The sequence below is a fragment of the Eptatretus burgeri genome, chromosome 10 (genome assembly GCF_056783735.1).
Source record: "Eptatretus burgeri isolate ZD-2024b chromosome 10, Ebu_testis_v1, whole genome shotgun sequence".
Lineage (NCBI taxonomy): Eukaryota > Metazoa > Chordata > Myxini > Myxiniformes > Myxinidae > Eptatretus > Eptatretus burgeri.
In genome coordinates this window covers 10,994,927-11,013,907 of record NC_140970.1, presented here as the reverse complement: position 1 = coordinate 11,013,907, position 18,981 = coordinate 10,994,927, and the positions used below count along the sequence as shown (strand labels likewise).

The 18,981-nt window shown below is 40.9% G+C and overlaps 1 protein-coding gene across 6 annotated transcripts in view; it reads left to right on the top strand.

The window, feature by feature from the left end:
• The window catches only part of MELK (maternal embryonic leucine zipper kinase), an 81,198-nt gene extending 68,645 nt beyond the window's left edge, over positions 1 to 12,553 (top strand). For all 6 annotated transcript variants that reach the window (XM_085897050.1, XM_085897054.1, XM_085897053.1 and 3 more), the window contains 3 exons: positions 6,791 to 6,965; positions 7,258 to 7,361; positions 11,532 to 12,553. In XM_085897050.1, the coding sequence (XP_085753176.1) occupies positions 6,791 to 6,965; positions 7,258 to 7,361; positions 11,532 to 11,712 (460 nt within the window). In that variant the 3' untranslated portion in view covers positions 11,713 to 12,553. The remainder of the gene's footprint in view (positions 1 to 6,790; positions 6,966 to 7,257; positions 7,362 to 11,531) is intronic.
• The last annotated feature ends 6,428 nt before the right edge of the window (positions 12,554 to 18,981 follow it).

The following is an 18,981-nucleotide window of genomic DNA, read 5'->3' as shown; positions in this document are numbered from 1 at the left end:
CTGAAGTGCCAAAACAGATCAAAGCGAAACTTTACACATATGACCGCCTATCCATGAGGAACAAGAGGTTCACACATACGACATCATAGGTTACATGGTTTGGCAGCCATGTTGGATTTACCCTAAAACATATAAATAATCTTCTTCTCCAGAACGGCTGGACAGATCGAGGGGAAACCTCACACAAATGTTCCCCAAACCTTGGGAATACCAGGGTATTTACAAATAATTGATGTCACATGGTCTGGCAGCCATATTGTATTGAGCAAAAATCTTTAAAAAATTATTTCTCATCAATCAATGTGAAACTTCACAATTATGACCTAGTGATGATGGGGAATATATGTTTTAAATTTCAACCTGATTAGACACATGGTCCAGTAGCCAGAATTTTTTTTTTTTTATCTGGGTTCTTTTCGATTTTTTTTTTTTTGATGTGTGTGTGTATATATACCAGTGTACTGGGCCCGGTGTATGCCCCGGTTAGAATAGGTGTACCATATCCCTGTGTCATAAGAGGCAACCAGGGTTGCGTCAGAAAGGGCATCCGGCGTAAAACCTGTGCCAAATCATTATGCGGATCATAACGGATGATCCGCTCTGGCGACCCCTTGACGGGAGCAGCCGAAAGAAGAATAATAATAATAAGAAGATATATATATATATATATATATATATATATATATATATATATATATATATATATATATATATATATATATATATATATATATATATATATATATATATATATATATATACATATATATATATATATATATACATATATATATATATATATATATATATATATATATATATATATATATATATATATATATATATATATATATATATATATATATATATATATATATATATATATATATATATATATATATATATATATATATATATATATATATATATATATATATATATATATATATATATATATATATATATATATATATATATATATATATATATATATACATACATATACATATACATATATATATATATATATATATATATATATATATATATATATATATATATATATACATATATATATATATATATATATATATATATATATATATATATATATATATATATATATATATATATATATATATATATATATATATATATATATATATATATATATATATATATATATATATATATATATACATACATATACACAAGCCGGTAAGCGATGAGGGATTCGCTAGGATCGAAGCGCTGGATACGATGCATTTCATTCTGACCAATCCACCGACGAAGATTCATTGCCAAGACGTATTGGTTCACATACAATTGTTCCTCTGCCTGGCAAGATGTTTCCTATTGCGTATTTTGCCAACTGGCACTCATAAAAAAATGACAAAATAGACACCCTATTTTTGAAGGACTACTATTTGAAAAATAATCCGTTTGGTTTGTGCTGTGGAGCCTCGCGTTGCGCGCGCGCGCACACACACACACACACACACACACACACACACACACACACACACACACACACACACACACACACACACACACACACACACACACACACACACACACACACACACGGAAAACACGATCAACTTCTCAATGCTCTTGTTTGACCACACCTCCTGAGCCACACAATATTTTTCATAAGCCACGCCCACTTTCCTACGCCACTCCCACTTTAAATAATAAATAATTGGAGGTGGTGTGTGGGTCGTGGAGTCGTTTTCGGTAAATAAATAATTAAAGGTGGTGTGTGAGTCATGGAATCGTTTTCGGTAAATAAATAAATAATTGGAGGTGGTGTGTGAGTGGGGAATCGTTTTCGATAAATAAATAATTGGAGGTGGTGTGTGCGTCGTGGAATCGTTTTCAGTAAATAAATAAATAATTGAAGGTGGTGTGTGGGTCGTGGAATTGTTTTCTGTAAATAAATAATTAAAGGTGGTGTGTGGATCGTGGAATTGTTTTCGATAAATATTTGGAGGTGGTGTGTGGGTCGTGGAATCGTTTTCAGTAAATAAATAAATAATTGGAGGTGGTGTGTGGGTCGTGGAATCGTTTTCAGTAAATAAATAAATAATTGGAGGTGGTGTGTGGGTCGTGGAATTGTTTTCTGTAAATAAATAATTAAAGGTGGTGTGTGGATCGTTGAATTGTTTTCGGTAAATAATTGAAGGTGGTGTGTGGATCGTGGAATCGTTCTCGGTAAATAAATAAACATATTCTATTATTAGAAATCCACAGAGACAGAAATGCCGGTGATTCCATTTATTTTGGATCCTTTTCACTTTGGTTAATAACGTTTGGATCGAGGAGAGATCGAAGGTGGAACGACTGTGTAGTTTCTTACAAACACTGTATACACACCTTAAATGACGGTAAATAGACACCCGATTTTTGAAGGACTACCATTTGAAAAATAAAACCTCAATCAAAAATCGGCTCGAGTAAAATTTTCTAAATATCTCGAAGTGTTTAATTCCGAATTCTCGTTTCTCGACATTCAAAACTGAAGGACAAGTATTGAAAATACTCTACGCGGTTTTTCGGCCGCTACACAGCAACGGGTGGTTGCTAGGCAACGAAATTCAAACGTGCACATTCCCAGTATATATTCCACCTCTAAGCAAAGTTTCATTGAAATCGGTTCGCTGGTTCGTGCTGTGGAGCCTCGCGTTGCAGATACATACACACAGACAGACAGCTGGAAAACCCGACAATAAGGGATATCTCCTATATCGCGAATCCAATAATATATATATATATATATATATATATATATATATATATATATATATATATATATATATATATATATATATATATATATATATATATATACATATCTTGAATATGGCTCACTTGGCTGTGCCTGGATGGGTTTGAGGGTAGAGGATTAGGAGCTAACATGTGAATCCTATCCAGGTTCCTCCTGATAACTTCATCTTTGCTTTTTTGCTTGTTTGGGTTCCTTCTGATTACTCCACTGCAGGACTGTACCTATTTCGTCTTTCATTTGATTTGAATTCAATTTATTTTAATCCCATTATAAATTCAGTTGAATGATGAATAATAATACAAGCCGGTAGGCAGCGATGGGTCGCCAAGCAGGACTGTTAGTATTGCGACACTTTGACCGCTGACCGAGTGGAGATAGGTCATTATGCAAATGAGCAAACTTGTACTACTTATTGGGGAGTATTCACGTGCAAAATTTTGTTTGGATCGGTTGAGCCGTTTTGCCGGGAGGGGGACTTGAATAGACATTTTGACCGAAAAATGCACTTATTGACCTTTGATCCCTGAACTAATTGAGATAGGTCATTATGCAAACGAGCAAAGTTGTAGTACTCATTACGGTCTATAAACATGTAAAGTTTCATTCGATTGGTTCAATCGTCTTGGAGTTAGTGTACTTTGAAGTTTCAGCAGGAATGCTCAATGGCTCTCGGACACCCAAGTTGAGAGGGTTGCCATTTGGAAACTATAAGATATAGAGCAAAATGGATGTCATATCGCAGATAGGGAATCACCTAAAGATTATTATGCATATCAAATCTGATCCAGTTCCATCTACTGATAACTACTCGGTATCCATTTGAATCAAAAGTACCGAAAATGCGGTTTGAAATCGGAAATCCCCAAAGTTTGAGGGGGTGCTGTGGGTGAACAAAGATCTAAATCGAAAATCCGGCTCGATCGTTTGTGCACAATGTATTCCAGACGATTTGTGTGAATTTTCATGACCATCCGACCATAACCCGAGGAGGAGTAGCATTTGGCGCGAAGGCACCTCCAGCTCTGGCATATTATCGATTTTTGCACTAATTGACCTTTGACCCCTGACCTAAAAGCGCTGTCACACCTTGACGATTTAGCCAGCAATGGCAACGTATAAAAATGTATGTAAAACATTGGCGTACGCTGAAATTTTGATGTTTTTTAAAGTTTTGGTCGTATTCATAACGTGTTGGTCGTATGCATAACATATTAGTGACGGGCACAGAACGTTTCGTTGTCTTATAGATAACCTATACCAACGAATGCTTAGCCTGTTGTCGGCATTCACAACCTATGCCCAACGATAGTCTAACTTATGCATAGCGCGCTGCACGTATCGCCGACGAACTCGTGGCGTAGCCTGTTAAAAACCTGCCGCACGCCGATTTAAATCATAACCGCCTGAAAATTGAAAGTGTCAACCACGCAGTCACACCTTGTCGATTTAGCCAGCGTATGCAGACCTATGAAAAATTTGCCGAACCAAGCTGGCACACGTCGAATACGTAATGGGTAAGTTGTGTATACGTGAAGAGCACGCTGAAAAACGATGAAGTACGCTGTTGTATTTCGTGGTACGTCTCGCATGCTGAAAATTTTACAACGTACTTGCCGTATGGCTCACACGTTCCGCTACGCTTGGAATAAGTTGTCGGCCCGTTATGCAAACGTTGGCACGCGTCAACATAAGTTCCTTGTAAGTTACTCATAAGTCGAAACATGTCGAGGTAATGTTTAGCATACCCGAAACTTATTTTCTCCGTCAAGGCACATTTTCATCTTTTCTTCTTGGCTCCGTGAAGGCACGTGATGAAATATCTGAAGTTGTTGTTGTTGTTGTTGTTGTTGTTGTTGTTGTTGTTGTTGTTTTTATTATGATTTTTTTTTTAGTCTATCACACATTTTAAAATATATTCGGACATTTGTTTTTAAGTTTCGACGTCGACGCGACAATATCCTCAAACAGAAAATATTCACAGAGGACGAACTAAGAACAAGACATGAGCAATCGGACGTGACGTAACGGCACGTGACGAAATATCGGAAGTTATTGTTGTTTTTTTTAACGCTGCCAATACACCATTATACGGTAGCTGTAAATTAGAAACACGTTCAGCGAGTTCTGTGGTCCTCCGGAAGACGTCAATCAAATATGTCTACATACGTCAATATGCATTGAAGGAAGGTACGTTACACATAGGTTCAAAGCACGTTACTCATAGGTTAGAAATAAGTTTTGGGTACGCTAAGCATTACCTCGACGTGTTTCGACTTATGAGTAACTTACAAGTAACATGCCTCGACGTGTGTCAACGATCGCATAACCTGCCTCGACGTGTGTGCAACGATCGTGTAACGTGCCTACAACACGTTACTCATAGGTATTAAATAAGTTTCGGGTACGCTAATCATTACTTCGACGTGTTTCGACTTATGAGTAACTTACAAGTAACGTGTGTCAACGATCGCATAACGTGCCTACAACTTATGGCCAGCGTAGCGGAACGTGTGAGTCATACGCCGGCATACGTCATAAAATTTCAAGCATGCTAAAATTTGAGGACAACCGCAAAGTACAACGATGAAAGCCAGCGTATTACGACGTATGGCAGTATTTTTCAACGTGCTCTTAATGTATACAAAACTTACCCATAACGTATTTGACGTGTGCCGTTATTTTAGACAAATTTTTCACAAGTCGGCATACGCTGGCTAAATCGTCAAGGTGTGACAGCGCCTTAAGCGAAATCGGTCAATATGTCCTGAAGCAAAGTTGTAGTACTCATTCAGTACCATTAACCTGCAAAGTTTCATTCATATCGATGCACTCACCTGGTCTCTTGGGGGCCTTCAATTTTTGCACATACCCTAATTGTAGGAGGCGCTGCAGGTGAAGTATTCCATATATCACAAAAACCAGAATATATTTGATAGAGCATCACCTGTCGATCATTCGTGCCAAATTTCATAACTCTACGTGGGATAATGGCTTTCGGAGTTGATGTCGCGTGAATGATACCGATTTTGAAGGTTTTTCGGTTTTTGCTAGGGAACCAAAGCGTCCCGAGCAACCATCACAATTTCCAAAGCACGAGGTCATAAGATGTACCTACCACCCGAATTTGGTCAAAATCGGCCCACGTTTACTACCAATTATGTTGATGACACACAAACAGACAGAATTACTGACAATAAGGGTCACCTATTTCAGCGACCCAAAAAAAACGTCATGGGTCAGTGTTAAGTGTGTCGTTCAAAGTGTCCAATCAAAGCAGGACGTCTTGATACCCAGTCATCACTGCCATCAGTTATATAGTGACAGTTCTAGTTATGTCTCATTAATTATGTAACACACCAGTACACAAAATATCCACACAAACAAGTCCTGGTGATGGTCTGCAATCTCTGATTGCTATTTTTTTGTTGTTGTTTATTTTTGTGGACTTTTGAGTTTTGCCTCACATAGAATTGAAATCATCATCAATGTACCATACAGCTGACAAATAATCAGTGCTGCTGAAGGAGTCTCTTGAGAAGGGTTTTGCTGCTTGGTTTGCCCTTACCTTCCTCGTGGTCAGTCAAGACTGGAGTTTAGAATTTGTTCAGGGTGCTGGCGATAACTGGCCTCTTCGCGAAAGACACCGAGGGATCTTTAATGTTCACGAAAGACGAGTGCTGGCAAACAAATCCTCTGACTTAACATCCATCCAATTGGCGGCACACACATTGATGTGTCGCCCTGCATGTATATACCAGGGTGGCAGTTTATAGCTGGACCGAGATTTGAACCCAGGCTCGACAGCTCAAATACGAGTGTGCTTCACTCTATGTTATCCTGCTACCTTGAATTGAAATATGTTTGGAAATTTTCTTTTTAATGTTAAAACATATTTTCTGCCTGAAAAAGAACTCCACAAAAGTAACATTTCAACAATTTTTATATTAAGTGGATGTACATCTGTGAAGTAATCCAGCTCTTTGCTTTTTGTGCTATCTTCAGAATGTACTCATTGGATGGAAAACCAGATGGTGTACGTCTCTGCACAAACTTGCAGAAGAACAAGAAAAGCACTAAAGTTTTGGGCAGCTTGGAGCGTGGCCTTGATAAAGTGCTCAATATATTGACACCTGGAAAACGTTTTGGATCTTTGCGGGATGGACCTCGCAAAGCCAGGGTTTGTGCGAGCAATAATTGTTGTTTTGTTTATTTATTTCGATTTTCTTTTCATTGAAAAGCTTTGAAGCATTTACGTTGTATATATTTTTTGAAACTGTATTTTATTGTTAAACAAGTATTACGCAACTCCGGGATGATTTTATGATTGTGGTTAATATTAAGGAAGTTTTGTTGAACATTGTGGCTTGAAGGTCACAAAATAGTACATGAAGGAGCAAGGTTGAGTGAACGAAGCCTCGTCTTGGGAGTAGACACTCTCCATCATACTCCCTTTTCCCATGTCATTCCAGCATCACTACAATGTGACTCCAGTACAAGGTCCAACTGCAGAGCAGATTTTGAGTGATCTTGTTCGAGTCCTCAGGCAAAAGAACATCAATTTCTTCCAGAAGGGGTATTGTGGAACCAGTTGAAATGTTGGACATACTCCCTTTTCCCAGTTATTTCAGCATCACTATAATGTGACTCCTGTACAAACGTTCGAGGTAGTGCATTGTGCCAACACTGAGTGTCACTGGTGAACAAACTGATGGCCTGAGCAATATGTGTATATTTCGGCTTTCTTTTTTTTGTTTACAGTGTTGAGGCTCCTTGGAGGAACTGGAAGACAGAACAGTGTAAAGAGTGAGGGGGGGGGGGAGTAGAGGGATGGAGGGATGCACACAACACTAGTGATGAGGGATAAAATAAATGGAAACTTGGAGAAGCTGGAATGTCACTCGTTAGAACGCATACCTCCTCCAGGCAGAACAGTTTATGTTTTGAATCTCACTGATCGGCCGGATCTGCATCTGAACCTAAACCAAAATCTATTCAGCTTGTTCTTGTCACCCACCCAATTCATCCATCAAATGTTGTCATAATCCATCCAAAACTTTTTAAAATACACTCTATGTAGTTTTTGGATCCATCTCTCAATGGTGAAGAATCACTTAAAATTCGCGGTTCTGGATCTTCACCAAAATTAATTCAATTCGTCCTTGTCAGACACCCAAACTGTCCACCAAGTTTCGTCCAAATGCGTCCATAACCTTGTTGTTGTTGTTGTTGTTATATACAACCTTGAGACTCGTATGAGAGCTAACACACAAGGTATAACAAGGGAAGCAAGGAGACAAGAGGAATGGGAGAGGGAAGCACAAAACAGTGTGGAACAGAGACATGAGATCTGTGGAAGGCAGAGGGATAGGGCGGAGTACACAGGGTAAACAAGATGGACAATACAGGGATTTTCAGGAAGGAAAGCAGGGACTTTGAAGTAGGTGGGTTTGGGGTGGATTAACAGTTGTAGAAAAGACTGTGGTTTTGGATAGGGGAAGATGAGAGATGGTGGTGAACAGCTGTTTTGAACACATGGAGGGAAGAGTGGGATTGAAGAGGTGTGTGAATTTGTTCCAAAGGTGGGAAAAAGAGGAATGAAAGGGTGAAGGTGAGCAGTGATTCTTGATTTTGGTAGTTTTACCAGAAGGGGGTTGCTGGCGGACCTTGAGTGCCCTGCGGAATTATGGCGGGGACATATCGCAGACAGAGCGGGGGGTGGGGGAGGGGTGAGTCCAGAGAGGAGACTGCAGAAGTCAAAAAGACCATCAAGAGCAGAGACTTTTGAGATATCCTGCTTGTAGACAGACAGACAAACAGACGGGGGTGAAAACTCCATCCACCTTCAGTGACGGAGGTAATAAAGGATGTGGGAAGAATGACAAGGGGAGGACGTGGTTGAACAAGATGGATACTGCCGCAAACTCTCAATCACAGAAGTGGAAGGATAAACTTGCATGAAAAGAGAACACTTCACAAAAATAAAGTGGCACGAGGGATGTGGCATCAAGAGCAGAAACTGAATTGGTATGCCCACTCTCTGAGGCCTTGGGGAGTCGGCCAGACCCTCACAGTGAAACATTCAACAACACATCACTACAGCTTCTGTTACCAATCCTCATGTTTTGCTCAGGGGCATAGCGATCTTCTTTGAGGTTGACCCTTTTGCACTTCCTTCTCTTGGAACAGGGGGAAACGTGAATACATCAAAGGGTATGGGAAAACACTTAAATATGGATGAAAACACAACCAACAATATAGTGATGAAACAATAACAGAAAAACATGATGGATCTGGACCAGAAAACTTAGCTTTGAAGAACTGCAAGGAGACATGCATGAGTCAACATCCAGCATGCTCAGATCCAGAACCTGGCTTGGATGAACCTGACGAAGGATGGGGGTGGCGATAAAATGCGGCGATGGTTGTGGTTTCAACATTTTCCCCTATTTAAGAATTTTCAAAACCAAATGCACAACTCTATTCCAATGTCATCAGGTAATGCTGCATTCACCTGTCGCTCCGGAATGAAATTGACACGGGATGGAAACTACGTAGAAAACGACTAGAATCTATGCCGAGTTTTTCGAGCACAGGACCATTCCTTCATGGTTTCTTTCTTTATTTTATTTTCTTCTTTGACTTCTAATGGCTCCAATTATGTCCATCGCATGGGGTCGGCCAGTGGGAATGATTCTGGCTGAAGTCTTTCTGGAAGCAGCTGGCAAGGCCTGACTTTTTTTGTCTGTGGCCAGAGTTTACAATTTGGCATGGGTGTTGGTGATAACTCACCTACTCTTCATAAAAAAAAACTGTGGGATCTTTATCGTCCACCAACACAATCAATGCTGGCAGATGGTTCCTCGATTTTCGTCGGTCTGCTGGATGGTGCACATATCGATGCCGAATTCTGCATCTGAAACACAAGGGTGACTGTTCCATACCCTGATCAAGATTCAAGCTGGACAGCTCTGGGGCAAGTGTGTGTATCGCTCGACTATCCTGCCAGCCAATGCAAGTGGATTTGAACTTTGGCAATTTTACGACGCGATTTATTTTTATTCTTCGATAATTAATTTGGTCTTTGTAAAACACAAAGTGATCATGGGGGAAGAAGCAATAACTTATTTGCACCAATTTACCAGAAAAGTATGCAACATGCCTCCTTTTTTATTTTCTAAAAAGGGACAAACTAATGAAGTTGTATCGTTTTTACAGCCATTTTTCCCTGCTGTGCAGGGGTTTGGCTTTTTCTTGAGGCAATGTTTTATGGCCAGATGCCCTTCCTGACGCCAACCCTGGTCGCCTCTTACGACACACAGGGATATGGTACACCTATTCTAACCGGGGCATACACCGGGACCAGTACACTGGCACTCATTTCGCCGACCTCAGAAGGATGACAGGCTGAGTCAACCCCCTGGTGTTAATTCAGCAGCCAACGGGACTTGAACTCAGGACCCTGGGATCCCAAGCCACCATCCTAACCACTAAGCCAACACCAGGCTTAAACTAATGAAGTTGTACGTTTGTTTATTTTTAGATGTTCATGGCAGACACCTTGGATTTATGGTTTTATTTTGTTTTTTAATCAAAGATCTTTTCCAGAACCAACAAACTGATTACTATTATCTAAAGCTTCATATTTAAGCCTCCACTACACCTGTAGGATAGGGTATGTTTATACCTGTTGTAGGGTTTGTTTCTCCAATTAGTGCCCCCAAATTTTTAAGGTATCTCAGTTTCTTAAACCACTTTGAATACCAAACCCCTATTTCGATGTTTTTTTTTCTGCCAATATCCGAGCTGTTTGCTGGAATTATATTTCACATCAATAATGTGAATAGAAAGTATGCGGGGCTGACTTTTTGTCCTTGACCTAATTTAAAGGTCATGACCTAATTATAGAAAATTTTCACCATAACTCTAGGTTTCGCTGATCGGAATGAAATTGCCCCTTCAATATAGCCTAGAGTTAGGTGCATTTGCTCTTGATTTACATCATAACCCTCAAGGTTAAAGGTTAAGGTCAAATAGCGGTCTGAAGAAAAAAAAATTGTCATTTCTCAATTTTGCCAATGCATATTCTTGGTCTGCTTGGCCTTCCAAGATGTTATTGCATCATAATATTTTACCTGCACTCAAGTTGTGCACCATTTATTGAATTGGTGTCCTTGACTAACTTTTTTCGGATTGTGACCGAATTAGCAAATAACACCTTTTTGATCATAACGAATAATTTTCCTTTGATTTTCATGATTTTTTGGGGATACATTATAGATCATGACATGTTTTCCTAATTTACACCATCCCAAATGTTGAAGGTCAAGTTCATATAATATGGCAGTCCTACAAAACTGTGTTCTTCATTAGATCATGGACGCCGGGGGAGGCTTGCTCTTGGCGGTTGCTTTGTAATCGCATATCAAGTTATTATTGATGGCGAACCTTTAACTTCACATGTTCTGTTGTTTCTATTTCTTAACGCCTTTCGATCAGTTTGCGGTGAAAGATAGCAAAATATATAGCCATGCAGTATGTGCTGCCCAACACCAGGCGGCGATGCTTCTCTTCTGGTGGCTTGTGGTGCACACCTCGGGGCTACGCTTGCTTGACTGATCATGGTTTTGCCTTTTGAAAATGTCTCCCCATAGTTCAAAAATTTGTTTCTCTTTGACATCAGTTCCCATGCATATTAAATCCTAACTGCTTTGTTACATTCCCCTTTCCCCATAAACATCACCAGGTACGTACTCAAATGCCAGACGGCTTCGGACTTTGGCAGGGTGACGATGCAATTCGAGCTAGAAGTTTGCCACCTGGGGAGACCTCAGGATCTTGGAATTCGCCGTCAACGGCTCAAAGGTGATGCCTGGGTGTACAAGCGCCTTGTTGAAGAAGTGATCTCTCCATTTGCACTGACATAGCGGCACTTTACTTGCCGACAGCGTATGATTCCATGGTTCAAGTATTCTGTTGAACAAAATTACACTAAATCCTTTCACTCTTGTCCTAAATTCCTCTTCTCTTCATTACTGTGTATTTGTTTCACTGATGTCTCCTTGGTAGTAAACTGCTTCCTTCTGAATGTATTATATGTTGGTTCTGTTGTTGCTGTTCTTGTAGTTTAATCTGTTGTTAAAGAGTTATCCTTTGGACTTTTCACAACCATGTTTTCTTTCGTGTGAAATCATTTAGGAATGGCAGAAAGTGCACCTACGTTGTCAAACCTTGCCATTCCTTGTACCCTGCACTACTTGTGACCGCTTTGACTGTCCTACCCCAGGGAAGCACAACCATGTTTCGCTTTGTGTGGATACAGTCTCTCACATGGCCTCAGGCACAGCTTTCTTAATGCTTCCCAGGATCCTGGTTTCTAAGGTATATGAGAACTGTTAGTTCCCACATTGCATCTTATGCAGCATGGTGAAGATTTCTCCTGGGTGTCAATGTGACCATGAAGTAACAAGTAATGCTTTGAGGGAGAAACAAACAATTAAGATGATTACAAAAAGACAAACGGCATGATTATAACTACTATAATTCGTTGCAACTCTAATAATGAGTTGGCATTCTCATTGTTTTGTATAAAACAAAAGTCTGCAATGTTTCATCAATCTAACAATGCCTGAGAGGATGGAGCTTATTACCTCTCACAATACTGTTTCAAAGAAGACATCTCATGCTCAATGCTGTTGCGTACGGAGGGGATGTTTGGCCATCCGTACCACCCCTGTCAATGTTCAAATAAACATTCATTTTTGTGAATGCATGGGATCAGTAATTTAATTTATTTCACAGTCAGCTAGAAGAAAACTGAGAATATTTATGAAGTTGACCCTTTGCTCCTTTCCAACCTTTTCGGTTGTGTATAACTTCGTAACAATGAAATACTTTTCCATTCATAACCGACCACTCATATTATCCCAAGTACTATAGTCTATAGATAGTGTGATTGCCGAAGCTTCAGTGTACAAATTTCCCAGCAGATTCCACAATCTAGATTTTCGAGGCTCGCCGATTTGTTGGAGTAGAAATAACCTACTCCTGCTTGTGTGAGATCTTAATTCCAGCTGGTTGAGAATCGAACCTAGGCTTTTGGCAACATATTACTGACTTGTAGCTGTTACACATCTGCACATTAGTACATCACTGGACAAATGGTATAAGGATTAGAACCTGCCGGGACCACAGCTTCACGAGTCAAGTGTCAGTCAATCTCTGGTCCCTTATCTAATCAAAACAATGCCCTTTCCCAAAGATTCATTTACAAATTCCAGATGAAGAAAAAGCTGCTGTTGAAGACTTTGCTCTTGGCAGCAGGCAAGTCATGCGCTGAAATGAATGAACCTTGCTGAAGATAACGACCGATGGTACCACAGCTCTTTTACTTGCCCGCAAGTCTGCATGAACCTTGATATTGAAATACCGCTGAATGGTTTTCTCCTCGAGGGTCACGTTACAAAGCCTCAAATCGGATCGATGATTGGCAAAGTGCGGGTAATTACACGGTTCTTGTGTAATTATCAACACTCGAGTATATATTTCACCGAACAGCCTGCGGGCGCGTGTTTAACAACAACCACAGATTGCAAATCCGACGCGGTCCCAGCGGGCAGTCAGTGTACGCTCGGGGGTCCTGTCTGACTATGATCATGTAGGGCCCTCAGCTGGACGATCCGATTCACGTCGGAACAGACAAAACAATTGAGAGAGATGATGGAGATGTGATGCACACACAGACAGTGCCATCCATATCAAATAGTGCGTCCCTTGTTGCGCCCGACATGACTGGTGCATTGAGCAGAACCAAGACGACCCATGCACAGCAACAAACAGTGTGAGAACCTCCATGTCTGAGTTCAGCTCATGGACAATGCTTCTGTTATCTTATTTTGATCCTTTTACCCTGACTGGTAATCTCCTACTGGAATTCAGTGCCATAAACATCATTTTAGGTCGACTGTCTACTTCACATCTCGGAGCAAAGATCCGTTTCGGCATATTACATAAGCAAAAGTTTAAAATCTTTTGATTCCACTTTCATCTCCACTCAACGTTTCCCCTTTGTCTCCAGCTACTACATATCTAATATATAAAGCTTTCCAACCACTGACTGACTAACTCACTGACTGATATTAAAGATCGGTGACGTAGAAAGCTAAAGTTTTGGGTGCGGATTGACTTCGAAGCCAGTACACAGGGAAAAATCACAATCGTTGGACAACACTGGTCTCTGCTTTGCAGATGCGCTCTCGGGTTCAGATGGCTTAGGAGAATTGGAGTAACGATCTCTTGCAACACGTCACTATATTGATTTAGGCCGGCGGTGTTATATGTTTATTCTACCGTTTATAGAAATTATTGATATTACGAGCATTTTGGATATCTTCAGATAACGGCCAACACTTAAAGAAAACTAAAGTGTTGGTATTTGGGAGAATATGAGATGCGTCCCAAACAAGCTCACTGGCAAAACCCCGAAGAATCACAAGCAACTTCAACGCCGGAGGATAAAGACTGTGCAATCTGGCCAAAACTCGTATACCCCTCTGTCCCCACTGTTTCTAGATACCTATCCACTTCTAGTTTAAATCCATCCAATGTCTCTGCTGCCACCACCTTTCCACGGAGACCATTCCATGAACGTTGGCCTAATGGCAAAAGTGGTGGTCTTGGGACCCTTGGGTCCTGAGTTCAAATCCTGATTGGCTGTTGAATTAATACCAGGTGGGTTTGACTCAACCTGTCATCCTTCCGAGGTCGGCAAAATGAGTCTCAGTTTGCTGTTATCCTGTGTCAGAGTGGCGACCCATCCAGGATTGTACCCAATAGCCCAGGAGACTGCTTAAGTAGCACCAACGCTCTGCACAGAGTATGGTCCCGATGGATAGATGGATGGATTCCAGGCATAAAGCACTGAGTGAAAGACCTCTTTCTCAACATCGTCTGAACTCTTATCTTCTTTACGCTCAAGCTGAGACCCTTGTCCTGTCGCTGTCCATGATACTGACAAACTCTTCTGCACTTGTTCCATCAATACCCTTCATTATCTTAAACATCTCTATCAGATCCCTTCGTCATCACTTTTGTAATGTATGAAGTCCCGTCTCTTTCAGCCTATCATTATCGAACGATATCACGTCCCATCTTCATTGATCTTTCATTTTTCTGATACATTTTTACATGCAATATGCATTTTGTTGTTTTACTTTCGGGTAATATTTGATTCGGGAGCTATTGTATACGTTCATCCATGTTTCATTTACCAGAGTGATAGAGCCATTCCCCCCACCCTTTCGGGGTCGTTATTTGTTGTATTATTTGCCATCACATTGCGGTTGGGACTCTTTCCTGCAATAAGTTAATTACATGGGGCTTCTCAGATTTTGAGCTAATTGAATGGCTCATTGCATTGTATTTCTACATGATGAGCACCTTTGCCCATCTGCAAGTGAAGAACCCCATGACGTTGCACCATTTGTATAAAACGGTTGCCCTGTCCAAATTTCAAATCCCTGCCAGGGTCAAAGGTTGCTTCAGCAGCATCTTGCGATGGAGTCTGGGGGTTCCTATCAATAGGAAATGCGATTGGTCGTGGTTGTGCTGATACTGGTCTTTCCATACCCAGTACAGAGGAGAAGAATGAATGACTGATTGATGATGTTATTTGATGTTGTTATCTTTTTAAAATTGAAATGTCTACCCCATGCAAGATTGCATATACAGTAATGCCCTGTTCGTGGGAGCTTGGCCGTGGCACTGCCCGGGGGAGTTACACACACATGGAATACTTCATCATCCCACACCCATACACAAGCGACCGACAAGTGCTGCCAATATCCCCACACCCCTCTATCTCCAATGCATCAAGGTACCTATCGGATTCCATTTTAAACTCATGCAACCTCTCCACTGTCATTTGTTCCAGGAAGCCCACTCCATGCATTAACCATTCTCAGACTGAAAGACCCCTGCCTTAAAACTGTCCCAACTCTCATCTTTAGCTTCAAGCTATTGTCCCTGGTCCTCCCCCCACCCTTTTCTCCTTTCTTCCTCTCTCTCTCTCTCTCTCTCTCTCTCTCTCGCTCCTTCCTTTTACCCCTTACACCTTCCTCTGGTGGAGCCAACGTGTTCCCCGGACACCCATCGCGCCGCACTTTTTCACGTTAAATTAACAGCCGGGAAGCGCTCGGAGCGGCGCGCTTGTCAGGCCGGGATTAAACGGGTCGCTCTGCAAACGGCGCCGGGGGAGCGATGTAAGCTCTCAGCACTTTATTACAGTGGGAGCGCTGGAGGGAATGGAGGGGAAATTCAAACGATGGCGAAGCCCGGGGCCGTGAACACGCCCATTTGCTCTGTGTCTCCCATCTCGCGCGCACGCACGATATTCACCTTTCACACTCATTCCAAATTGGGGGGCGGAGCCACGGGGGTGGAGCCGTGAGGGTGGAGCAAGGGTGCAGGCTCTACCCATCGCAGCACATTCTCAATTCTTGAGAGCATCGCGAATTTGTATCGTTGCAAAAAGCACGAATAAGTTAACGATGGAAGTGAGCAACCCTCTGTTGATGCAGTGCCCCTGTTACAATTAAGTCGGTACTCATTTTGTCGACCTCAGCAGGATGCAGACTGAGTCAACCCACCTGGTGTTATTTCTTTCAACAGGACAAAAGGGGATTAAACTCAAGACCCTAAGATCTTAAGCCAGTTACCTTAACCAGTAAGCCAACACCAGGCTTCCTTCTGGTATTGACAAACTGTGATACTGCTGGTATAGTTATTGGAGTCCTCAAAACATGCAATGTACACCACCACACTCAGGTGGAGTCCCATTGCTGTAGTTCCATCACAGAACAGAATGAACAGCATTTGGAGAATTTTTTTAAAATATGATGAAAAGCAAGCAAACTGCTCTTGCGTGTGAAGAGGAAAGTTTACAATCGGTTCCAGCATTTATATTTGACAGTGAAACATGGACTCCAACAAAGCACATGGGGCAAAGGTTGATCACCACAAGCAAACAGCCAGGGAGGAATGCTATCTGGGAATAAATAACATGCATGAGAAGAGGCAAAAATGGATCAGACAGAAAAGTACAAGTTCCTTGATGTTCTGGTCACAATGGAACTTGACTGGACATGTAACTAGGATGACGGACAACAGTTGCAAACCAGAGAAGGCCTTGGAAGAAGCAGAGGATGACCAAAGATCACATGGAGAGAGATAACATTATATTGAACAGAATAAGACCATGTTGAGGGAGGTCTTCCTTCTGCAATGACCAAGACTGGTCACATCAAGAAATTATTCAATCATTGTCTAATGAAGGTCTCAGGTTTTATTCTGCGGTTTTTCACCAATTACTCAAGGGTGATGAAGAGGAAGGTGAAATTTTGTATCCGCCTTCAAAAGAAAGTCTGAAAGAGCAGCCGATCAACTTGTTCTTTACAAGTGATGTAAAAAAAAAAAATTGACGTCATCAACGAAGTGATATACCAACTTCCCACATATACCAACAGCAACCCTCAATTCCACAAACCTCGTTCTCTCTTGTCCTCAACTGTGGTGATGTGGTGTGCGTGTGTACATGCATTTGCGTGTGCACGTGTTCTGGGGTCTGATAAATTTAAATTCTGACCGAATTATATGAACGAATTAAACTTGAACTGGAAAATATGAAAGAAAGCTGTTTGAGCTGTGTAGTGCTACCAACGTGATACAACACTCCAATAAATGCCAAGGTATTTTATGCAATATATTTTTTTCAAAACAGTATATTATTTTATGTACTTTGTAAGAAAAGAGTGAGAGAAAAATATCCAATGTATAAAGCTCATTCGAACTACTGACTGACTGATTGACTGACTGACTTGTATTAATGTTTTAACTTTCGGGTCTGTTTCTGTTCGGACTTTGTGTCCAACGAGCGGTTGCTAAGAGAGACTCGAATGAGATTTGTTACCTGCATAGTCTGTGAGTGTCAGTTGCGGCTGTATGGACATGTGGCTCGTTTTCCTCATGCTGATCCTGCTCACCAGATTCTCTCAGCGAGGGAGTCTCGTGAGTGGAGGAGTCCAATGGGCCGACCACATGCCTTGTGGTTGCAGCAGTTGGCACTGTCCTGGGTCAACCTCGTGATTGATTGGCATCTCAAAGAGATGGGGATGAGCCAGGCATCTGCCTGGGAGATGGCCAGACAGAGGCCCTGGCTGAAAGTGGATGCAGTGACACGCTGCTCCTGCGCATGCTCCCATACCTCACCTGACCTGACCTTCCGGGTGATGTAGAAAGCTGAAATTTTGTGTGGTGAGAGACATCATCCCGTCATCCGGTAAGCTGCACAGGAGGTATTCCCACGGAGTGGGTTTTCAGATTTTTTTGCGTTTGTGTGTTTTGCGGAATGAAGGGTTTTACAGTGGTCGGAGTGCAAATCCTGCCACCAACCTCGTAATAAAAAACTGATAGGGTTCGCCACCATCTGCTTGAGCACCAGTGTCCAGAGCAGTCAGGCTTTACACCAAAGAGGTCAACGATTGACCGTATCCTTGCTCTTCGTGTCCTCACCGAACGCAGACGAGAGTTTCGGCAGGGGCTGCTTGCAGCCTATGTTGATCTCTGTAAAGCGTTCGATTCAGCGAATGGGGATGCCCTCTGGAGGATTCTTGGTCTTCGTGGGGTGCCACCAAAACTGATCGATCTGATGTCTGAACTCAACTCTGGTACTGAGAGTGCTGTGAAGTGTGGTGGTATCATCTCTGACTTATTTCCAGTTGTTACTGGAGTTCGTCAGGGGTGTGTACTGGCCCCCACACTTTTCAGCACTTGTATGGACTGGATTTTAGGGAAGATGTCCGAAAGATCAAGCTGCCGTGCATCGTATATACATACATATATATATACATACATATATATATATATATATATACATACATATATATATATATATATACATACATATATATATATATATATATATACATATATATATATATATATATATATATATATATATATATATATATATATATACATACATATATATATATATATATATACATACATATATATATATATATATATATACATACATATATATATATATATATATACATACATATATATATATATATATACATACATACATACATATATATATATATATATACATACATATATATATATATATATATACA